At 41.4% G+C, this 23,800-nt stretch overlaps 1 protein-coding gene across 3 annotated transcripts in view; it reads right to left on the bottom strand.

Annotated features, from left to right (window-relative positions):
* Nucleotides 1-2,501: 2,501 nt before the first annotated feature.
* ABHD5 (abhydrolase domain containing 5, lysophosphatidic acid acyltransferase) overlaps nt 2,502-23,800 on the bottom strand; it is a 36,292-nt gene continuing 14,993 nt past the window's right edge. For all 3 annotated transcript variants that reach the window (XM_036266723.1, XM_036266724.1, XM_036266725.1), the window contains 5 exons: nt 21,470-21,842; nt 14,395-14,549; nt 12,104-12,215; nt 3,646-3,832; nt 2,502-2,937 (listed from right to left, as the gene is read on the bottom strand). In XM_036266723.1, the coding sequence (XP_036122616.1) occupies nt 2,848-2,937; nt 3,646-3,832; nt 12,104-12,215; nt 14,395-14,549; nt 21,470-21,842 (917 nt within the window). In that variant the 3' untranslated portion in view covers nt 2,502-2,847. The remainder of the gene's footprint in view (nt 2,938-3,645; nt 3,833-12,103; nt 12,216-14,394; nt 14,550-21,469; nt 21,843-23,800) is intronic.

The raw sequence follows: 23,800 nt of genomic DNA, 5'->3' as shown, positions 1-23,800 counted from the left end.
TTAATGGGCACTTCATGAAACCCTTTTAAGCCTTAAGTGAGGATGCAAGATTTTTTGTAAGGGTTAAAATATATGGTGGAATAAAATTTCTTATCCATTCATTTAGAAAACTACTTGCTAAGACTGTGTTTTGATTTTAAATCTGGGTCTAAAATAATTCAGTGTTCCTAAAACCAGGCTACAGCTAGAAAACAAATAAAAAATAAATTTAACCAGTTCTAATTTAATGTAACACTGAAATGTTTTCTCTCTAAGGAGACTTTTTAGAGGAACTAGCAGGAGATATATGTGATGCATCTCTCTCCTGAAATGGGGAGAGACAGAAATAGAGGCAGAGGCAATAAATATGGAGAAATATATCTTCTTCATATTGTTTATGGTATGTTCTAATATCTAGAAGGGTTACTCTTCCTTACCCACTGTTCTTTTCTAGGTTTCTGCTGGCTACTGTTAATTTTTTCCTAATACCTTCATACAGGAAAATAATTCTCATTTTATTGGATCTAGTATGCCCTTCAAATATATATAAATGAAGACATTTCAAAAGTGTTTTCTAGGTAATATTCTGAAACTCATTCTAGACGAACATTTCTTTTATTAGCTTTAGAAGACTGAGGGACACGTGGACGCAGGGGTTCTGAGGGACACAGCCTTCCCGCAGAACCGCCGTCCTGAACATCCCCTGCATCCGTGGTCCTGTAATAACCGATGTAAACACACAGGGCCATGTGGAAACTCAAGAACATATACAGCAGTTATCTTGTTGTGACTATCACAGTAAAATTTATTCTGTAAAATAATCTTGAAGTACATTGTGCATAATTTAGCAAAAATCAAATATTGTGATCTATTTTAAAAAACATTTAGCACCCTCTGTATTTTCAGGAATTTGAGGACTGTGACTTTCTCTGCTAGCTCAATCTTCACAAAATTACATATGCTATAGCCCTAGGTAAAATGTAACTTTTAAAAAGGATGATGATAATATTTTTCAAATAAAGCAAAATCAGTCAAAAGGAAAATAAGTTCCACTTGCCACCTTCTTTCCTGAATCACTTGGCACATTCGTGGCCAGAAACCCCCTTTACTAAGTGAACCGAGAAACTCCCCCCTCAGGGGCTGGGGCCAGGCCTCCTGCACAGAAACCCCCGTCCAGGTGAAAGCTGTCCTTTGCCCAGCAAAGAGTCATGAAGGGAGACGGGAGAGTCTGTTACATAGCAACACAAAAGTCTTACCCAAATTATTTGCACCACACAGAGGTCTGACTCTGGCCACCTAAAATAATAACTAAGAAGTAAAGGCTCTTTTGTTCTGATGGTGGGGAAGTCTCACATGCCGGGGCTCTGTTGTTACCTTTTTCACTGACCTACCTCATTTGACAAGTGACACAAATTCACTGGAAACTGTCTGTTGTGCTTCTGTATAATTTGTGTATTTTGCCTACTCTTTTGTAGGGGAGATAATGCTGAAAACAGAATACTCGGTCTTTTTGGCGGTTGATCAACAGTGATACAGCCTTACTTCTTACAACTAGAAATTTCCTAATTAACCATCTTAAAGATACAAGTCAAAACCATTAAACCACTATTTGCTCTAGGTTACTGTTTTTATTTACATAACCACCTTTCTCCTAGACAAGAATCTTGGCAAAACATAAGCAACTGCCTTGCCGGTGACAGTCCTGTTCCGTCTTCTCTGTCGAAGGCTCTCCTCAGCAGCCAGTCACCACGTGGAGCTTTTGTTTCAATGAGGCTTTTCCTCATTTTAAAACAGCAAAAAAGTACTACATTTTTTATGGTAGTTGTTAAATAATTCAATCAACCATACAGAACTTTAATATAACTTTAAGCATGTAAATTAACACAAAACTAAAAAAAAACAAAAGACACCCAAGTGCTGGTTCATCTCCGGTGCCACGAGATGGAACAGCATCACCTATTTTTATATTTAGTGGTAAAATGTGATCCAGTTTTAGTTAGCACCGATCTAAAAGAGTTAGATGTCAATGAAAATACATGATTGGCTTACTGGGAGGTACCAGCCTTCCCGCCCCTCCGTGAGGAGGTCTGCTCCTCTGGCCGTGCCCTGGCTCACAGAGAGGACGAGGAACAGTGTGAGGAAGGACAGGCTCTGCGCAGGCTGTCCAGTACCTGCGTCACTTAAGTACTAATGTTCTTTTGCCGGAAGCGTAGAACTGCATCACTGACACAGATGTGTCAGGATGGATCTCATTTAAAATGCTGACTGTGGCTTTACAGCCTTAGAGAACAGAGGAAAATCAGAAAAATTAATGCAGTGATCAATTCCTATCTTTTTAACCAAAATGCTGCCTCATTATTCCATTTCAAAAGTGAAGTATTCTAAAAAGGTGACATTTTACATAAAAACGCATTAAATTTTGATGCACTATATATTAGACATGGTAAACACAAGCAAAGAAAATAAAGTGCACCTTTACAATATATATAGATTCAGAAATCACTTTTTTAAATAGTCAATATAGACTGAAATATAAAAAGTACCTGACATGGCAAAGTTAGATAGAAATGAAAAAAATTTCAGTTGAAAAAATTACCATTTTTTAGTACAGCAGAGGGACAAACAAACACCTTTTATTAGAGCTATCAGATTCAGAGACTCTTGTATACTCTGACTTGCAGGAGAAAGGAGAGGCATACTTCTAGAAGGCACTAACGGTGGAAGTGTGCAAGCAGCTTCATGGAGAAACAGGTGCAAAGTGCAGTCGGGAAGACGGCGGCTCTCTGGGTGGATTCCCTACTCTTCGCCGCGGGCTGACTCCGTGCCGAGGCTCTGCAGCGGTCAGCCAGGGTGCCCACCGTCAGGTGCTCAGTCCACAGTGTCGCAGATCTCCTTTACCTTGTGGTTGAAGTCTTCGGGTTGATCTGCATACACGTAATGCCCTGCCCCTAGGATGGCCTGAGGAAGGAAAAGCATTCATATGGTCAGTGAGTAAAAGCATTTACTGAAACAATGACATAGGCAAAGACACTGAGCAATGAAAGTGAGAACAGCTATACATAAAACATAAAACAGTAAGCAACACTGTTCTGTGACAACTACTAATACACAGAGTGGGGCAAAAGTCGTTGACAGTTTGTTATTTGTATGGAAAATAATACAATAATTAATGAGTAATACAAGAAATCAACTCTATTTCACGTACTCACAACTGTAAACCTACTTTTGCCTCACCCTGTATATTTCTATCAAAGAATTTGAGAGAATAAAGATAAAAATATATTAAACTTTATTAAAATTTTAACATGAAACAAAAATAAACCATTCCAAGCTGACCACTCACGACAAGGCCAGCAGATAAGCGAAGCGAACCCAGTGAGGGCGCGCTGCCTTGTGAGGGGTGAGTGAGTGGCTCAAGGTGCTACTGGGCCTGCCCCTCTTCCGGTCGTTCCAATCTCACACACTACAGCTCTAGGGACAGGCAAGGCCCTTAAGAAAGGCAACTCGCCACTGGACATGAAGACTTGTGCGGGTGCCCCCACCCCAGCCCCACCCCCCGTGTCCAGCTCGGAGGTGAACGCTGGGCTGGCCTGGAATCTCACTGAAGGCAGAGAGCAGAACAGACCTCGCCTACAACTGAAAACCCAAAATAAGCCACCGACTCACTATCGTCCTCACGTAGGAATGTGGCCGCACTGACTGGATGCTGGTGCCAGAGCTGCCATCTATGCAGGACCGGGCGCCGTAGATCACCGAGACTGGGAGGTCAGGGTCCATTTTGCCGATTCGCTGGAGCATTGGCCTTTTTGCCCAACCATAAGGAATAGTCATATTTTTGAACGCCGTCTCACCACTTGAAGGAAAAGGTGAAAATCACATGGTGACTTCTGGGGGGGAGCACGTATCGCACTCCCACCTCTACCCAAACAGACTCATATTAAGCTTCTGCCCCACTTAACAAAAAACTCAGCTTAAATGTAAAACAATTTACTAGAAAGTATAAGGAACAAAACCCACAGACGATATACACTTCTGTATACGCCTCCTTTGTTAAACAAGTATGTTCAAACTTGAGTTAATTTAAAAAGTCATCATCTTCTAAATCAAAACATGCAATCCAACTTCCTATTATTAAATGATTAAATTTCCTATGGGGATAATTAAAATATATTTTTTCACTCTAACTTATAATGTTGAAGATAGCTTTCCACAGGTTCATGGCACCAGATTATTACACGCAATGGCAAAGCCTATACCAAGATAAGAAGAAATTCAAATTAAGTATTTTTTGTGTATTTGTTTATATTTTGAATTTTCTGCAGATTATGACATTTGACATCTTAAAACTTCTGGCTGAGAGAAACTGTGCCTCCTGGAGTTTAGCCATTTCTTAGAGATGGATTTAACAGGGATCATGCCTTTGATATGCAAATGAACCAATCAGAGCCCTGCTTCTTCTGTTGACCCAAACATTCCAGGTTCCTCTGCCTTAATCATCCCAGGACCAGGTACCAGGCAACTAGAGACTACCCTAAAATTTTTGTGCCCACCGAAATTATTCAACTAGCCAATCCCAAACTGCTCACCCTGCCCTGCCCTGCCTTTCCTGAAGAACCCCAAAGGCTCTGACCTAGACTTTCCTTCTGTTCCTGTCTTTTTTTTTTTTTTTGGTACATGCCCCATAGTGGAAACCCAACCCAGGACTCTCTGGTCTGCAGGCCGACGTTCCAACCGCTGAGCCAAACCGGCCAGGGCTGTTCCTGTCTTCTGCCACCTGACCAAAATCTGGTGTTTCTTCGGTGACCCCTTGAGACCTGAGTATAATGGACTTTGTTGTCTTGAGCCTTTCCTGTGTCTTCTCGTAGCCACACCTGCCTGAGTGATCATCACAACACTTTGCAAACTCCCAAGATAGGTCCATTTTGTTGACATTTCTGCTTCCCTTACAATACTAGGCATAATTCTGAACTGCCTTTTATGAAGACTTCAAGTTTCACCATAAGAAAGGCTACACTGTAATCATGAAATGTGAGTGACGGATAAAACACTAAGACCGTGTGGGAAAACATATGATGTACCTGGGAGAGACCACTAAAAACTGTAGGAACAAACCAATAAAAGTGTGTAGACCTAATCCACCAGATCCAATTGCCTGTGAGTCACAAAACAATCTCGAGGACCCCAAACCTCTCCAGCCTCCTTTTAACCCACTTCGTTCAAGACTGACGCCACAGCTACCCCTCAAGAGCTTCCATGGCCTGTCTTCAACGAGGCAGGTGTGCATATTCTTGCTGAAGGTGAGAGACTGTCCCTGCACCAAGCCTCTCTCAGCCTTTCGCCTGAGTCTCAACCTTAGAAAGGACAAGGTATCACTTCTACGTTTTGAAGTATGGGCCCTGGCCCACCAACACTGGAATCGCCTGAAGCCCCCGTTAAAGATGCAGCCCAGAATTGCTAAGTCAGACTCGTGGAAACAGGGCTCAGGAACCACATTTCTTTTTTTTTTTTATCCTCACCCGAGGACATTTCTCCATTTTTTGTTCAGATAGAGTAGGAGGGAGAGAGAGAGAAACATCAACGTGAAAGGGACACACTGAGTGGCTGCCACCAGCACCACCAACCAGGGCCAGGGACAAACCGCAACCGAGGTACGTGCCCTTAGCGGGAACTGAAGCCGGGTCTCTCTGGACCGCAGGCCAATGCTTTAACAGCTGAGCCAAACCGGCCAGGGCAAGAACCACATTTCTGACAAGCTCCAATAACCCTGGTGCACAAGGAGGCGTGAAAACTATGAAGTATATCGTTGGTATTTTGATGGGGATTTCATTGAATCTATAGATTGCTTTGGGTAATATGGCCATTTTAATGATGTTAATTCTTTCAACCCACGAACAAGGTATGTGCTTCTACTTTTTTATATCTTCCATTTCCTTTTCCAATGACCTGTAGTTTTCTGTGAATAGGTCTTTTCTTTCTTTCGTTAAGTTTATTCCTAGGTATATTAATTTTTTTGCCGCGATGGTAAATGGGATTGTTTTTTTAGTTTCTCTCTGTAAGTTCATCACTGGTGTATAAGAATGCCGTCGATTTCTTGACATTAATTTTGTATTCTGCTACTCTGCCAAATTCATTTATTAAGTCTTACTAGACTCAATGGAGTCTTTGGGGGTTTCTACATATAGTATCATGCCATCTGTGAATAATGACAGGTTCACTTCCTCCTTTCCAATTTGGATCCCTTTTATTTTTTCTTCCTGTCTGATTTCTGTGGCTAAGACTTCCAGTACTATGTTAAATAAGAGTGGCGAAAGTGGGCATCCTTGTCTTGTTCCTGTTCTTAAGGGGAATGCTTTTAGTTTTTGCCCATTGAGTATGATGTTGGCTGTAGTTCTTTCATATATGGCCTTTATTATGTCAAGATATGATCCCTCTATTCCCAGATTGCTGAGCGTTTTTATCAGAAATGGGTGCTGGATTTTGTCGAATGCTTTTCAGCATCTGTTGATATGATCATATAATTTTTATATTTCATTTTGTTTATGTGGTGTATCACATTTATTGATTTGTGAATATTGTACCAGCCTTGCATTCCTTGGATAAATCCCATTTGGTCATGGTGAATAATTTTTTTGATGTATTGCTGGATTCGATTTGCTAGTATTTTGTTTAGAATTTTGACATCTATGTTCATCAGGGATATTGGCCTGTAGTTTTCTTTCTTTGTAGTGTCTTTTTCTGGTTTTGGAATTAGAATTATGCTGGCCTCATACAACGAGTTTGGAAGTCTTCCTTTTCTTAAATTTTCTGAAATAGTTTGAGGAGAATGGCTATTAGTTCTTCTTTGAATGTTCGGTAAAATTTCCCTGTGAAGCCGTCCGGGTCTGAGCTTTTGTTTGCTGGGAGAGTCTTGATTACATCTTCAATTTCTTTTCTTGTTATTGGTCTGTTCAAGTTTTCTTTCTCTTTCCGGTTCAGTTTTGGGAGACTATGTTTCTAGAAATTTGTCCATTTCGCTTAGATTGTTGAATTTGTTGCCGTATAATTGTTCATAATATTTGTTAACAATCCTTCTATTTCTGTGTTGTCAGTTATTATTTATCCTCTTTCATTTTTGACTTTGTGTATTTGGGTTCCCTCTCTTTGTTCCTTGGTGAGTCTAGCTAAGGGTCCATCAATCTTGTTTATCTATTCAAATAACCAGCTATTTGTTTCATTGATCCTTTGAATTGTTTTTTTTGGTCTCCATGTCATTTATTTCTGCTCTGATCTTGACTATTTCCTTCCTTCTACTTGCTCTGGGGTTTTCTTTTTTTTTTCTTCTAGTTATTTACGTTGTGAGGTTAGATAGTCAATTAGAAATTTTTCTTGTTTCTTGAGGTAGGCCTGTAGTGCTATGAACTTCCTTCTCAGAACTGCTTTTGCTGCATCACGTAGATTTTGTGTTGTTGTGTGTTCATTTTCATTGGTTTCCAGGAAGTTTTAAATGTCTTCTTTGATCTCCATGGTAACCCATTCATTGTTCAATAACATGCTATTTAGCCTCGATGTTTTCAAATGTCTTTGCATGTTCTTGTTGCAATTGATTTCTAGTTTCATGCCATTGTGATCTGAGAAGATACTTGATATTTCAATCTTCTTGAACTTGTAGAGACTTAGTTTGTGCCGTACCATGTGGTCTATATTTGAGAATGTCCCATGTGCACTTGAGAAGAATGTGAATTCTGCAGTTTTGGGGTATAATTCTCTGTAGATATCTATTAAATCCATTTGATCTAGTGCTTCATTTAGAGTCTGTGTTTCCTTGTTAATTTTTTGTCTAGATGATCTATCCAGTAATGTCAGCAGGGTGTTGAAGTCCCCTGCTATGAATTGTATTGCTGTTGATTTCTCCTTTGAAGTCCTCCAGAAGATTTTTAATATATGTTGGTGCTCCTATATTGGGTGCATATATGTTTACCAAGGTTGTATCTTCCTGTTGGATAGATCCTTTCAATATTACGTAGTGGCCTTCTTTGTCTCTAGTTATGGTCTTCATTTTGAAATCTACTTTATCAGATTGCTACCCCAGCTTTTTTTTCCCTTTCCGTTTGCTTGAAGGATTTTTTCCCATCCCTTCACTTTTTTTTTTTCTTTTTCGTTTTTTGTTCAGATAGAGTGGGAGGGAAAGAGAGGAAGAGACAGAGAGAGAAACATCGACGTGAAAGGGACACATTGGGTGGTTGCCACCCACACGACCCAACCAGGGCCGGGGACAAACTGCAACCGAGGTACATGCCCTTAGCAGGAACTGAACCCGGGTCTCTCCAGACCGCAGGCCAACGCTCTAACCACTCAACCAAACCGGCCAGGGCTCATCCCTTCACTTTCAACTTATGTGAGTCTTTTGTTGTGAGGTGGGTCTCTTATAAACAACATATCATGCTTTCTTATCCAGTCAGCTACTCTGTGTCTGTTTATTGGAGCATTCAAACCATTCACATTTAAGGTGATAATTGATATGTACTTATTTATTGCCATTTTTGTTTAGTGTGGTTATATTTTTCTTCCCATTTCTTCTACTAATTACAGCGGTCCTTTTAACATTTCTTGCAGTGCTGGTTTGATGCTAATATATTCTCTTATTATTATTATTTTTTTTGTCTGGGAACCTCTTTATTTGACTTTCGAATCTGAATGATAGCCTTGCTGGATGAAGATCCTTGTTTTTCATGACCTTGATTACTTCATGCCATTCCCTTCTGGCCTCTAGTGTTTCTGTTGAGAAGTCAGCTGAGAGCCTTATGGGGTTTTCTTTGTAGGCAACCTGTTGCTTACTCTTGCTGCCTTTAGGATTCTCTTTGTCTTTAATTTTTGGCATTTTAATTACTATGAGTCTTGGTGTGGGCCTGTTTGGGTTCTTCTTACTTAGGGCTCTCGGTGCTTCTTGAACTTGAATGCCTTCTTCCTTCACTAAGTTAGTAAAGTTTTCTGTCATTATTTCTTCAAATATATTCTCTAACCCTTGCCCATTTTCTTCCTCTTCGGGAACTCCTGTGATGTGAATGTTACTACGTTTCCAGTTGTCCCACAGTTCTCTTAAGCTATCTTCCTGTTTTTTAATTGTTTTTTTTTCCTTTGGTTTTCTGATTGGTTGATGTTTTTCTACCCTGTCTTCTAATTCACTGATCCGGAACTCAGTTTCCTCTACTCTGCTGGTTAGTTCTTCCAATATGTTCTTTATTTCTGCTGTCATTCTTCATTTCCACTTGGTTGGTTTTCAATGTTTCTATATCTTTACTCATGGTGCTGATGTCCTTACTCATGTTGTTGAGCTTCCTCAAGATCATGGTTCTGAACTCTATCTCTGATAATTTGCTTAACTGCATTTCATTGATCTCATCTTGGATAGAGTTCTCTTGTTCTTTCATTTGGGATTTGTTTCTTTGTTTCACCATTTTGGCTATCTAGGTGGTTTTTGGAGCCTGCCACATTTTCCCTGTGGGTGTTTGTGTTCTGCTATTTGTGGCTCCCTCTGCTGGGTTTGGATGAGCTTGGATGGGCCCAAGTTAAACACCACTGTCAAGTCTTACTTTCCTGGGTAGATTTGCAAGCCCAGGAAAGGTTCAGTTATCCTCTAGCTTTTTCCTGGAGGCTAGTAGTCTCAGTTACTCAGTGCCTTGAAATGTAGCTCTGGTGTTCTCCCTAAGTGGATTTCCAGAGGGTGGGATAGACGCTGGTTGTTAATGAGCCTCAATTTTTATTTCTTTGCCTCATCTGGGAAAGGCTGAATCTCTGAGGGGGTGGGGGGCTGCTACTTTTCCCCATGGCTCTGGGAAGGAGCACACTGGCCACTGTCCTTTGTGGCTGCAACTCAGCAAAAACTCTGAGTGCCCTCCAAATCCCGGGTGTCCCCACAGAGTTCCAGCCCAGTCTGCCTTCCCTCTGCTGTAGCCCCCAGGTGAGTGGCTGTGGCTATTTTAGCACTCTGTCCTGGCTCTCTGGGCAGTGGAACAGGCTTGGTCTTTATTCCCCAAGGGCGCTGCTCACAGCTAAGACTGCTGCTGCTGTCCATGGGCTCCCAGCCCGCTACTCTCTTGCGCCTCTGCAGATCCTACGTGTCCCTGGTAATATGGTCCTGTCCTGCTGCTTTTCTGTTGCTTTTTTCCGAGGATTTGTCTTTATTTTAGTTGTAATTTCCGTTTGGTCCTGGGAGATCATCTGTATAGCTTCCATTCACTTCGCCTCCTTTTTCACATCCTCTATACCTATCTTGCGTGCAGCTGGGTTGCACAGGCCTTTCTGGTACCACAGCACCCTGCAGGTCCTGCAGGTAACTGGATCGCACAGTCCCTCTGGGGACCCAGCTCTATGCCTATGTTATGGGGGCTGCTGGGTTGCACAAGCCTCTCTGGTGCTTCAGCACCCTGTAGGTTCCGTGGGTAACTGGATGGCACAGTCCCTGCTGGGTCACACAGACCTCTCTGGTGCTTCAGCACCCTGCAGGTCCTGCGGGTAACTAGATCACACAGTCCCTGCTGGGTTGCATAGGCCTCTCTAGTGCCCCTGCACTCTGCAGGTCCCATGGACGGGCAGCTGGATTGCACCAGTCTCTCTCGGGCTCTGGCTTCCCACTGCTCTTGTGAGCTGCTGGACCAGACAGGCCTCTGTGGAGCCCCAGGTCCCACCGCTGGTGGCTGAGGAGTGCTGATGCCCCGTGGGGCTGTAGTTTTGGGGGATGGGTCTCAGCTGGTGGTCTGTGCTTCTGTTGCCTGGGGACGGATGTCTGCTCTCCAGCCTCTGTTGCTGGGGGTATATCTCGACTCTGATTGGGCTGCTACTATTGGGAATGGTGCTGGGCTCCCAGCTGTCCACAGCTTCTGAGCCTGGCACCTTGGGGGCTCCACTACTGTCCACTGGTCCAATGGTATCAGGTGCGCTGGAGGGCTCAGGTTGCTGGGCCCTAGCTACTCCCACTGCCTCCTCCCAGGGAAGACCCGGGATCTTCCAAAATGGTGGGACCTCCCCGCGGTGCAGGGGGAAGCACCCTGAAGAGCCGCTTCCCGTGGTAGCTGGCTGCTCCCATCCACAGCACAGGAACCTTCTGCTCCGCATCTCTGCCCTGCACGGGTTTGGTCGTCCATCTTAACATCCACTCACACACTAGCTCACTCTCTCACACACTCACCCTCCCTCTGGTCCTGCCCCCCACCATCTTCTGTTTCTGTTATCGATCAACTTTTTAATGAATATACAGTTGTCCCTCACCACTTCATGCTTCAACTTTTGGGCTTCACTCTATCGCGGTTTTTTCAAATATATTCATTAAAAAGTTGATCGAGACAATGAAAATGACACAGTGTACACTCGGCTGTCTGAGTCAATTATACACCCCTGTATTACAATTAAAATTAAAATTACTGTACGTATGGACTGTAGGCCTATGTATTCGAGCATCCCAGGAATCCTTCAATGCCAGGTGCAACTGCTAGAGTCTGGAACAAATTAACCGCGATAAACAAGGGACAACTGTATTAGAAAAAACCCGCAATAGAGTGAAGCCATGAAAGTTGAAGTGGCAAGGGATGAATGTAATTACTGTCAAAATACATGCAGAATCCTTCTCCCCTTACCCCACCCTTCTTACTCCTTACTCACTGCAGACTTAAGAGCTGCTTAGTAAAGAGAGGTGTAATTATCAAATGAACTTGAAAAATGCTGCACAGCATCTCCCCTACACTTAGGAGATTTAATACTCTCGGCAGAGTAAAAGATTCTAAGAAGATCCATGCTACAGAAAACCATTTACATCTGTTTAATCCAGCATCCCTTTTATGGAAGAACATTCCTACTCGGTGTGGGAATACTGTTTTATTTGAAATCTTTTTCTCTCGATTCTAAATACCTCCTAGAGATGCCTGAGACCAAGACTTCCTCAAATGATCCATAAGCACTTCAGGGGAAGAAAATATGCCTTGCTTTTTAATCTCCCATCAGAACCCAAGTACAGTGTTTTACACAGAAAGTACTCCATGAATAGGTGAGTAAATTAAGAGTTAGTAATTTAACTACTAATAAAATCTCCTAAACTGTTCACATAGGAAAATCTAATACACAAACATAGTACATTTGGAATGATAGCCCTTACCTCGGAGTCTGCACATTACAGTGGTAGATGTATTCTGTCACAGTGTCATCTTCAAACATTGAAGAATACTTCCGCTTGAAATCAGGCCTTAAACGCTGTACTAGACTTAAACCTATTTAATAGAAAATGAATGTTTTAAATTATCTGTATGTTTTAAATTATAACTAACTTATAGACTAACTAATATAGAAAGTTTTAGTGTTTGCTTACATAGTGAGCACTGTGTGCTTGCAACATATCTATTCAAATTGCATTTTAGGTGGAAAAAAGCACATATCCTAGAAGCTGATTTCCTCAAGTTCCCTAAGGAAAGCTTACAGGAAGCAAGTGTCTCATACTGATTTACAGATGTGCTTTATTTCAAAACATATGTTAGTTTTCTAAGACTTGTTTTTGTAGGAAACTAAATTCTATTAAACATGGTAGACTAAGAAAGCAGCTCACACATAAAATTAACTTATTAGCTTGTATTTCTCCCAATATATATTTATTTCTGTGAAAAATAAATTCAGAATTTCTGCTTGGGACACTAGCAATACTCCCCGCTAAGGCCATCCACAGTGGCTGCCATGGTCCTGAGGGGAGAGTAGGGACCAGGCCCCCAAAGGAAACAGGACAAGAGCAGGAGCCATCACCTTTCTGGGGCCCCAGGGACTAGCCAGTTTCCCTTTCTGCAATCTACCTGTTGTTCTAGCAAGGTCTTACTTCTTTAGTGGTCTTCCTGCCTGTTTCTGAAGGAATTATGCATCTCCACAAGAATTTTTACGATACAGTTAATAGTCTACATTACCGCCCTTGCCCTCCCTGCCACTGCAAGCAGTGATGAGAGGCATCCCTCCTCCACCATTGTCTCCTAATTTCTTTTCATATTTTACTTTTCCCATAATTGCTACTTGTGTAACTGTGATCAAGGCAAATCCATTTACTACACAGACTCTTAAGTAATCCCGAGGACAGACACCTACGAGGGAGTGGCTCTGCTAGGGGGTGACAGGACCAGGGTAGGAGCAAAGGCTATCTGTGAGTGCTGAGGCGTCAGTGTGGTTCCAGTCAACCCCTGTGCCCTGAGTCCTGCAGTCCTGCTGCTCTCCCCATGCCAAAGGGATGGCACTAGGGCCAGGAGGGGCGGGGCCTGGGCAGAGGGCAACAGAATCTACAGTCGCCTATGTGGCACTTATTTCCACCCTCTCACCCACCCCGCAAGCCTCTCTTCTTCTCTTCCTGACAGAACCTGACTCTTGTTTATCAATTAAGTGGCAGTGTGCCCAGGAAAGCAGGCCCCTCACTCCAGCCTGGGATTAAATCATGACTAATCAGTCACAGAAATGTGTGGGGTTTTTGCTGGTAAAGAACTAGAGGCAGGCAGAGACATGAGGGGAGGTCTACTGGGATGGACTTTCCATTTCTTCCCCGACAAAGAGCACTGTGGAGAAAAGACCATTTTCAGTGCTCCACGTCTTCTTGCTCAGAGAGGGCTGCTTTATGAGATGATATTTCATGGCAGTGGAGCCGTCAAACAACAGTGAGGAGAAAGGCCAGGAAATCCAGCTGCAAGCCAAACCCCAACCCATGAGCTAGCTACCAGAACAAATGCTAAAACCACCTGCCTCCAGACTGTTCGTTAAAGAAGTAATCAAAGGCCTTATAGTTTAAACCACTAAGGTATTAGTTACTTGCAGCTAAAAGCACTGCCAACTAACACAAGTTATCAGAGGGCAGGGCAGAGGTGCAGACCATCACCATTGTGACAATGAGGGAAGGAAACTCCCTTGGCTTTGAGACTGAGACAGAGAAGCTGAGAGCCAAATGAACTTAAATCAAGAGTCCTCAAAATCTTTGGGAAGAAGAAGAACTTGATCCTCTTAACCCTCTGACATTGCGGGACGAGAAAGGAACCTGTGAGTGTGGTGGTGTATCCCCTGGTTGAGCAGGTCGGGCTTTGTGACCTGTAGCTGGCCATCAGCCTGACACGTGCTGCTCCCTAACACTCACTGACAGATCCACACGCACTTCTTCCCAGGCCTGGCCGACTAACTCACCCTCAGCATGTCCTACCTTCTCAGCTTTGCTCATCACCTGTAATGTTGACACTATAAAGACTCCTCACTGAGGAGAAAGGTCTGGTTTTGTTCATCTTTATGCATGGACTGGTACTTTTTAGCGGAGAAAAAGGAAGGTTCGTTTTTTTTGTTTTGTTTTTAAGATGCTGACTAACAATGGCAATCAGTAAATACTCCTACTGCTCATCTGTAAACATTTTGCTTTTCTAGGGTACAGATCTAAGCACTCACCAAAAGGCCCTGCAATCCTGAGGCCAGCTAAGGGGTTAAAGGGAGTCAGTGCTGCTCCCAAGGCTCTGATCCAAACTGGAATTGGTCTGTCTTGATCAGCAAGGTCTGGTCGCTCAGGGAAACCCCAAGGTTCCACTAAAATGAGATGACTAACCCTGTTGAGGAAAGAACAGATTTAAGTTCATTTGGCAAATTTACCCTCGGAGTGTCAAGAACTAACACAATTTAGAAAGTAAAGACAGGACTAACCACCTTCAAAAATCTTCACATTAAAGATAAGACTAATGGTTGAAAAGGTTACATCATGTTCTTATTACATGTGAACTTTAGAGATTTGGTAGGATTTGAGAGGTGTTATCTAAGGGTATATGATAACTGTGTGACTATTCTTGAGAACCGATATTTGTTGTTATTGTTTAAGCTACACTCAGGCAGATGACCACTCAGAACAATCCAGTAGTTCAATCTATCTCAAGGTTGACACTGCAGAAATGACTGAAGATTAATATTACACTCATAAAATAGCTTCAGACACCAACAACAGTTATCTCCTATGAATCATTCTAATAATTTAAGAGGCGTTAGGACTTTAAGTGGGTTCAAAAGAACTTTAAGTGAACTTTTCACAAACATAAGGATAATAATGTAATATCATGGGCAGGAAGGATACCTCCTAGTTTTGAATAATAGTTTGGTGAACAGGAGCATACCTACCATACTCATGGCATCAAGCTACAATGGGGCCTTAGATTCTATCCCTTCCTAATGTTCTTCCTTACTGATGCAAGAGATACAAAATCTTCAATCCAACCTCATATAAAATTGTTTCATATCACTAACAGCTTCATTTTTCCATCTTCTGAAACTGCTTCCTGATGAGGGAAAGCCAGAACTCTGAGGACTACTTCCTTCCCCATGGCTGCATCAGAGTATTAACATCACCCAGGTCTAAGCAAAGCATAGGTTCCTCCCGACACAAGACAATCTTCAAAACCCAGCAAAAATCTCCAAGGATGAACTGACAATGACTCTAAAGTCCCTTTCCTAAGTCATAATTGAAACAGAAAAGTAAAGAAACCAGCACATGGGTAAAGATGGCTATTATTCCTGATATAAAACGTTTTACTGTTTTTGCCAGCACAGGTGAGTTAGTAATGAGTCCTTTGTTTTGACTGCATTTTCTCCGGCAGAAAGCTTCAGAGCACAGACCTAGAGCACAGAGCTCTAAGGGCCCTTGGAGAGGTCAGCCTACTCTTTCATCTCTCAGATAAGAAGGACACTGAGATGCACTGTGTGACCTGCTCTGGGACATAAAACTAGTTAATGTAGAACTAGGATTAAAACCCACATTTCCTGACTCCAGGATACTAACAGATGCCAACAAGCCATTGGGCAGAAGGCTCTCTTTCCTAAGGACAGGCTGAGAAACATACAAGACAGATGTTAGCAAAGGCAAAGCCCTTAACTTTGATCAATTCAAGGCCAGTCCTAACACTATACTCATAGCATCAAGATTGGTAAAATGTAACTATGAATCTGTGTGAAAATGTGTGATATGTGAGATTTCTAAAGACTTTGAGTGCATTTACTCATAAAAATTTTATGAGACTACTGTTTTCTAATAGTGTATGGAAGGGGGATGGAAATGAGTTTGTTTTGTTTTAATGGCAGAGGCTCTCTCTGATATTTTGACTTCCTCCTAAATTTCGCTTACACAGCCCACATTGAGATTTAAGGAGGGGGAAGAGGGTGGCATGTCAGAGGCATGAGTAGAATTTATGAAATAGCCATCTAGTTGAAAGTGGCAAAGATTCATGTTAAAAAATAGTCTAATTGTGGCCAGTGTGGCTCAGTTGGTTAGGCATTGTCCTATGCACCAAGAGGTCACTGGTTTGATTCTTGGTCAAGGCACATGCCGGGTTGCAGACTCGATCCCGTGCAGGAGGCACCCATGAATGTTTCTCTCTCACATCCATGCTTCTCTCTCTCTCTGTCCCTCTCCCTTCTTCTCTCTAAAAAAGATAATAAAAATAATTTAAAAAAATAGTATTATTCACTACTGACTTATCTCTTACAGAGAAAAATGAACTCTATTAAAACATACTTGAACCCAAAAGATGATTAAACTTTTGTTATAAATTTGTTATGGGATCTCTTTTTAAAATAGATTTTTATTGATTTTAGAGAGAGAGGAAGGGAGAGAGAGAGATAGAAACATTGATGGGCTGCCTTGTGCACAACCCCTACTGGGGATCAATGTGCCCCAACCAGGAATCGAACCAACATTTTGGTGCATGAGACAGACGCTCAACCAACTAAGCCACATCAGCTGGGCTTGTTTTGGGATCTTGCACAGCCTGCTCTAGGCTCTCACTGATCTGCTAACCCAAGAAGTGGGAGAACAAAGGAAAACTTGAGGAAGAGAGTCTCTAGTGAAGCGATTGTTTTGTTGTTGCCTTAGTTTTGGCTTGCCTTGTTTAATACGGATCTGCAAAATATCATCTCTAGGTAAGAATGCCAGCTTAACAAATTATGCAAAGTGTATATACTAGAGTACATGACCTTTTCGTTATTAAAGAGTAAACTGCTCCAATAAGTGTTGCTTGATCCCGTATCCTCAGCTTAGCATGGTGCTTAGCACATGGTAGATGATTAGTAAACATTTGGAGTATTGTTTTCCCCACTTTCTTTTGGTCCTTGTCTTTAAGGATATACAAATTTTATAAAGTATAATCAAATAGTAAGCATAGGGATTAGTCTAGTCTGGATTTTCTTGGTCCTCCAGATGACATGAGAATATCATCATAATTTCTTATATTAATTTTGCAGGTCATTACTTACTAGTGGGTAGTAAAATCCATTTAGAGAGTCAGGGCCAGTCTGATTGTTTTTAAATAAAATTATATAATGTGGAACAGAAAAATATATAATAACAAATATGAGTATCATTCCACAAACTTCATTTCAGACACACATACACATATAATTCTTACTGAGGGCTACAGTAAAAAAAATTTGAACATCATCAAGAAAATTTTTTTTCCTTTATTGATTTGAGAGAGAGAGGAAGGAAGAGGGAGAGAGAGAGACAGAAACACTGATGAGAGAGAACACTGACTGGCCGCCTCCTGCATGCCCCTCACTGGGGATTTGGTCCACAACCTGGGCATGTGCCCTGACTGGGAATTGAACCAGTGACTTCTTGGTGCATGGGTTGATGCTCAATCACTGAGCCACACCAACCCAGGCTAAAAATCATCTTCAAAAGTTCTGCAACAGCCCTGGCCAGTTTTGCTCAGCAGTTAGAGCATCGGCCTGCAGTCCAGAGAGACCCTGGTTCAGTTTCCACTAAGGGCATGTACCTCGGATGCAGTATGTCCCCGGCCCTGGTTGGGTTGTGTGGGTGGCAACCACTCAATGTGTCTTTCTCACGTCGATGTTTCTCTCTCTCTCTCCCTCCCACTCTAACTGAACAAAAAATGCAAAAATGTCCTTGGGTGAGAATTAAAAAAAAATTAAATTTCTGCAACAATGCCTCAACTGGAGTTATATATACCATCTGCTTCCACTACATATAAAAAACAGACCTCAGAAAAATAATTGTTCCTTATTTTTTATTGTAAGGCCTTTAAATGAGATAGACTATGCAAAGCTATCAAACAGTAAATATCAAGTAAATGTTAGATAGTTACAGTAGCAAAAATAGGAGGATGACTAAAGAATTTATTCCAGGGAGCATGGGAAGACAGTGGCTAGAATCATGTGGGCAGTGAGTAATTTAACTTTCATTGCTCAGGAAAGCCTGATTATAGGTTTTGTCTCACAGGTTATTATAACCTTGCAATAGACCAAGTTCCCAGCCTATCTTCTCACTTCCTTTTCTAATGAAAAGATCATCTCATTTGATAAGAATTACTTGGTTTTAATGTAGTCTATCTAAATTAGTACAGTAATCCAGATCCTAACCTCTAATATTCCAGAGCTGATAGCATGATGGGATTGTTCGTTCACATCTAGGATTAAGGGATGGGTCTACCCAGGCACCACATGTGAATCATCCTTTCAAACGTCTTTGTCAAGAATCAGAGACTGATTCAAACTACAGGAAAAACAAAGAACCAGCAGAGCAGGAACAAGAGAACAGTCCATCAGTTTCAAAACATAAAGAGGCACTGTTCTCCAGCTGGTCATCAGAGTAGGTGTTGAGTTGGAAGATGGATGGTGAGCAGACTGCAGTGTAAAGGGCAAGTAGTGGACGACACACCAGCTCTCACACCTTGGGGCAGCTCAGTCTAAGCGCTAACAAAGGTATACAATCTGACTTGCATGAGTTTTAAGTTCGGCCACCAACCAGATATAACAAGGAGAACATTCAGACTCAGAACCAAAATGCACACGGGAGTCTGCAGGACCTACTTATAGAAAAAGAAAAGGAACAAAAAAAGGACCAGAAAGAACTCTAGTCAGTGCACAAGTGAGGAATTCTCAGGATGGAGTTAGGCCAGGTATTTCCCATGGCCTCCAAGCCACTGGGGGGAGAATGAGGCAGGTCCAGAGCACAACAAACTAAAACCTCCAACTCCAGATCAAGTAGAATAGAAGAAATGTTCAGCCCAGCTCTGCAGAGTCAGAAGACAGAACCAGGCAAGGTCAAAAGGTCAGATAATCTGTAAACCTTATAATGGAGAAGCGAAGACCAGTAGTAACCTACTCTGTTGTAACTTGGAATCGATTTCTTTGCTAAACACTTTCTAAGTTAATAAAGGTTTCTTAGTTGTCCTTTTCTTTAGTTTATAACAGATACTTGATAGTTGGTAAGAGACATTTAGAAGAGATAGTTCCAACTTGCTTAGTTGATACTGGTAAAATAAAAAATGAAGCACATTAAAAAATTTTTTAAGTTTATTTGATCAAAAACCAACTTGAATCAGGCAGCACCAAACCAGAAGCAGTTAGGAATGCTCCACGAGCCAGATGAAAGACTGGCTGTGATTCATTGTCCTTAGGTTTTGATTTCATAACCTTGAGGCATTTCAGACTTGGATTCTGGTATGCTTATGTAGGCCATGGCATTAGAGTCACCTCAGTCTAGTGGCCTCATTTCATTCATTTAACACTGGGCACCCACTATGTGCCACAGGGTTCCTACGGAACTTCATTCATGATTTGGACATATCTGAAAATCTCGAAAACCTCATTATTTAATAATTTAAGTTATGCAGTTAAGAATATGGGCATGACTATCCAACACATTCTGTAGAGTTCTACTTAATATTTGGTAGCAATCAGCCAATTTAAACATGTTAATTATTTCAAGCATGCTCATATTCATCTACTGCTAACATTGGTGGTTCTTGGTCTTGACACTTTAATTTTATTTCTAGTATTAGGCACAAACGCTCAAAATTAATTTTCTACAAATGTAGTTAGTCCAAGAAAACCTCAGGTACATAGGGCTGTTACTCCACGTCAAGTTCTGTGTCAAAAGCACACCTGGAGTTATGCAATGGGCAGCCTCACAGGTGCATAAATGCACTCTGAAAATGATCACTGGCTTTGTTTTAGATACTTGTCTGTCAACCATGTCATTCAAAATATTGTTATTCTCTTTTATAGGTGATTTTAAAGTGCCCATTCCCTCTGAATCAATAAAACTCCTAGTTCTTTAAACATTTCACAACTGCAAATGAAAATCTCCCTAACTAACTTAAATAGCAGATAGCCACGAAGCGTCAGGATTCTAAGATTTAGGAGTTTCATAACCAGAGTCTGGCCCAGAGACCCACGTCACATCTCCAAGGGATAAATACCACAAGATAAACATAATAAGCATCTGTTATGAAACAAAGGAAGCCCAACCTCCAAAATAGCCCTGTTGTCTTATACCAGAAAACTATTCACTTCCTTCTCTCGGTGACAAACATTTGTCTCTAAGAGTAGAACACAAAGCCAGTAATCCCAAACAGCCAACCAGGAGAAGACAATTTTATTTCTTTAGAAAGAACTGGTCTGCTAGTTGACTAAACTATTACTGTCTAGCGCACATAGGACTATAAACTCTCCACAAAAGTCAAGTGTGAATGCTGAAGTGTAGATAAAGAATCTGTAGAGGAAACGTTGGCTGCTCCAGAGGAAGAAAACCTCAGGTATACAGGGCTGCTGCTCCACATCAAGTGTTGTGTCAACAGCACACCTGGAGTTATGCAATGCACAGCCTCACAGGTGCATAAATGCACTCTGAAAATGACCGTCATCCAGTGTCTCATTCACAGACCTCAATGTCACAGTTGGTTGCAATTTTGGACTTAAAAATTAGTCCAATGGAAAAATACAACGACAACATAAAAATGCTGATATTTTTTGTTTCTTTCCAAAAGATGAACAAAACAAAAATGAGCTTTTCTTCTATTGCTTTTAGCACTCTAATGTGACCTCCCCTTGGAGAACTAACATAAATAATAGGAAATAGCATAAGAAAATCAGGTACAGAAAGGAAGAGATGCTACAAAGATTCTGAAGCAAACATTCATTAATTCAATGCCTATAAAAAATAATTCTATAACAATAAAGGTTAGGGCACAGTATAATCAAAACCCTGTAAGATACACTGTGCAGGTATATTTTCTGTAGTTTAGCGGAAATGAAAGCTTAGAGGTTAAGTGATTTTGCTCTAAGCCAAAAGACAGCACTAGGTTTTCTCATTTCTAACCTTCTGGTTTCCTATTACAGCTTATTATAACCTGGAAAAGGTTAAGGAAAAACCTGCTAGATCCATAGGTCAAAGGATAACAACAATAGTAAGCAATACCACAACAATTTTTATTTGTGGTTTCAATTGTATATCTTCTAAGTTTAGCAAATAGAAAAGTCCTTTCTCAAGCCTTCTATAAATAGGTAGCAAGTGTAATAGGAAAATCTGACATCATCACTTCAGCTATTATTGGCCATCAGTTGTGACTACTTGGTGTATAAGATCCCTTAAGAGAATCTGTCTTGTAAGGCTCAGATGCCAGCAACCACCGAAGATGGGAACCAGAGACTAGCACTTGGGTGCCTCTCTGTCACCATCACTTACCTTGACGGGTACTTCAGTGAGTAAGCAGCAGCCAAGAATCCACCCAGGTTGTGTCCAAGCAAGATCACTTTGTCCAGTCCTAGGGCACATCTCCACTCTTCAATGGATTCCACAAACTGATTCTCCACTTCTTCGGCATCACTGTCAAACATGGGTCTACTACTTCGTCCAAAGCCCAACAGGTCAAAAGCATAGACAGGTCTATTGGTGCAAAGATCTCCAAAATTCAGTGCCCAGAGTCCAAGACCTCCTCCAAAACCATGGAGGAGGACAAGTGGAGTCTTATTTGAAACATTGTGAGAGAACTTCAGTGTCCATATTTTATTTCCATTAGATATACGAACAGCTTCTTTTTTATATATGCAGGGGACACCTAATAAAAACATAAAAGAGAAATTCTGCTTAACTTCTCTACCTCTGAGAAGGGGAGTATTCGCAGAGCAATCAGAAATTAATCATCTAGAAATCATCTGGTGTCCATTCATATGATCTTAGCCTTTATTATATTATCTCTAAAAAAAGATGTACATTTCACTGAAGCAAGTAATTCTTTAACTATCATGCTTTACATCTAAGCAGGACAGCCCATCTCAGACAAGTCTCAAGTTCCTGTGGCCAATCTTTTAGCAAGTTATGTTAGCTCTTTGGACTTCTTTCTACATCTGTCAAATGAGAGTATTATACCCCTAGAACTGGAGAGGAACTCAATGTCACTGAATCCATTATCTGGAGGTCTCTATCTTTGCAAACAAAATAAAAGAATGCCACCCTGAATCTTTCTAACACTTGAAGATTATGCATTAAAGACTAAAGTTCAGAATCAAAAGAAACATTTTTCCCTAAAAAGTAAATCATAAACTTAGGGAAGGATTAACACTATCTGTATTAAACACATAAGTGAAATCTTAATTTCAAAGGTTAATAGGAAAAAGGTGACAGGTTATGATAGAAACTCCTCCCTCAGAATAAGGTACTGGTAGTGTGAGTTCAAGTCCAACACTCTCTCTAGAAAGTGCAAATCATCATCACGTTGTAGATACAAACTCTCACTTGCCTTCAATGCTGTGGGACTTAATACTTGAAATCTCTTCCCAAATAGACTAAAGATGAAACTAATTTGAAATTCATTTACATTAAATTATCAAATGCTTCAGATGTCCCCTTACTTGGTGGTGATATTCATCTGCAATGGAGAAACACTGGAGGGCCAGGAGTTTCTGCCCTTTAACTAAAGAAATAACCTCAGGTTTTGTACTCACACAGTGGCAGTAAAGAGGAAATGCACCATTCATATACAATATTAACAGAATCCACGCCCCCCCAAGTGGGGGTAAATACCACCAGTTTAGAAAAGGAGGTAATCCAGCATTATGGTGCCAAACCAACCACATTGGCACTGTGAAGAGATATCTGCATATTCCCAAAAACCACCTGTGACCTCCATTAGTTCACCCCCTGCATTAGTCACTCGCTTTCTTGTCTGATATTGGACCAGGGGCCAATTCTCACCCCTATTTGCATCCCTAGAACCTAGCAGTAGGGAATCAGTGTTTGTTAAATGCATATATTGGGCATCAAGTACCCTTTCTTGTCTCCTGACAATTTTTGTTCTGTTTTTGAACCTTTAACAAGAAAACAGTTTATAATACCACGCTCAAGGACAGTGTGTTTAGTGTGTCACTGGATCAAGGGTTGGGGATACACAAGACATAACTAGCAAACAGGGCATACATAAACAAAGATACACACGGTTCAGAATGAAAAACTGATGCTTGGCACAGTTAAGTCTCTTTTTCCTCATCAGTCAACAGCATGTTGGGGAACAGCATATTCCCCAGTTGATGGGAAACAGATGTGCACACACTGGGCATTGTGGGGTGCCCTCCAAACATCCACCTCCAGCAGCAGCTGGTACATCTTCCTCAGAAATTTCTCGTCACACTCAGACCCATGAGTCAGCCCTTTAGGCACCTCAACTAGATGCACAGTATCAGCCACTACTCCACCCTTGGTATAATACCTGCCATGAACACAAAGTCAGGGTTGAACTCCACAGGGCTGATGAGGACTTAGGTGCCCTGGAGGCAAGGGGAGGCACAGGGGAAGCCACGCTCCAGCCCACTCCCACTCCCCAACCCTTCATATGTGAGTTCTGCAGCTAATAAGAATTTTTTTAAATTTTAGTAAACCACAATGACATCTTTCCCAACTTCATAGAGAATAAGATTATGCAAGCATATTATGCAAGCATTCAGAGTGAGTAGAAATTTATTTTCATGCTGAAAATCCATGTAAGATGACTAACTGTCCCTTCCTATGCCTATATCCAGT

Source organism: Molossus molossus, unplaced genomic scaffold (genome assembly GCF_014108415.1).
Source record: "Molossus molossus isolate mMolMol1 unplaced genomic scaffold, mMolMol1.p scaffold_m16_p_18, whole genome shotgun sequence".
NCBI lineage: Eukaryota > Metazoa > Chordata > Mammalia > Chiroptera > Molossidae > Molossus > Molossus molossus.
The sequence above is the reverse complement of the archived record's forward strand: the minus strand, read 5'-3'. Positions and strand labels throughout refer to the sequence as shown.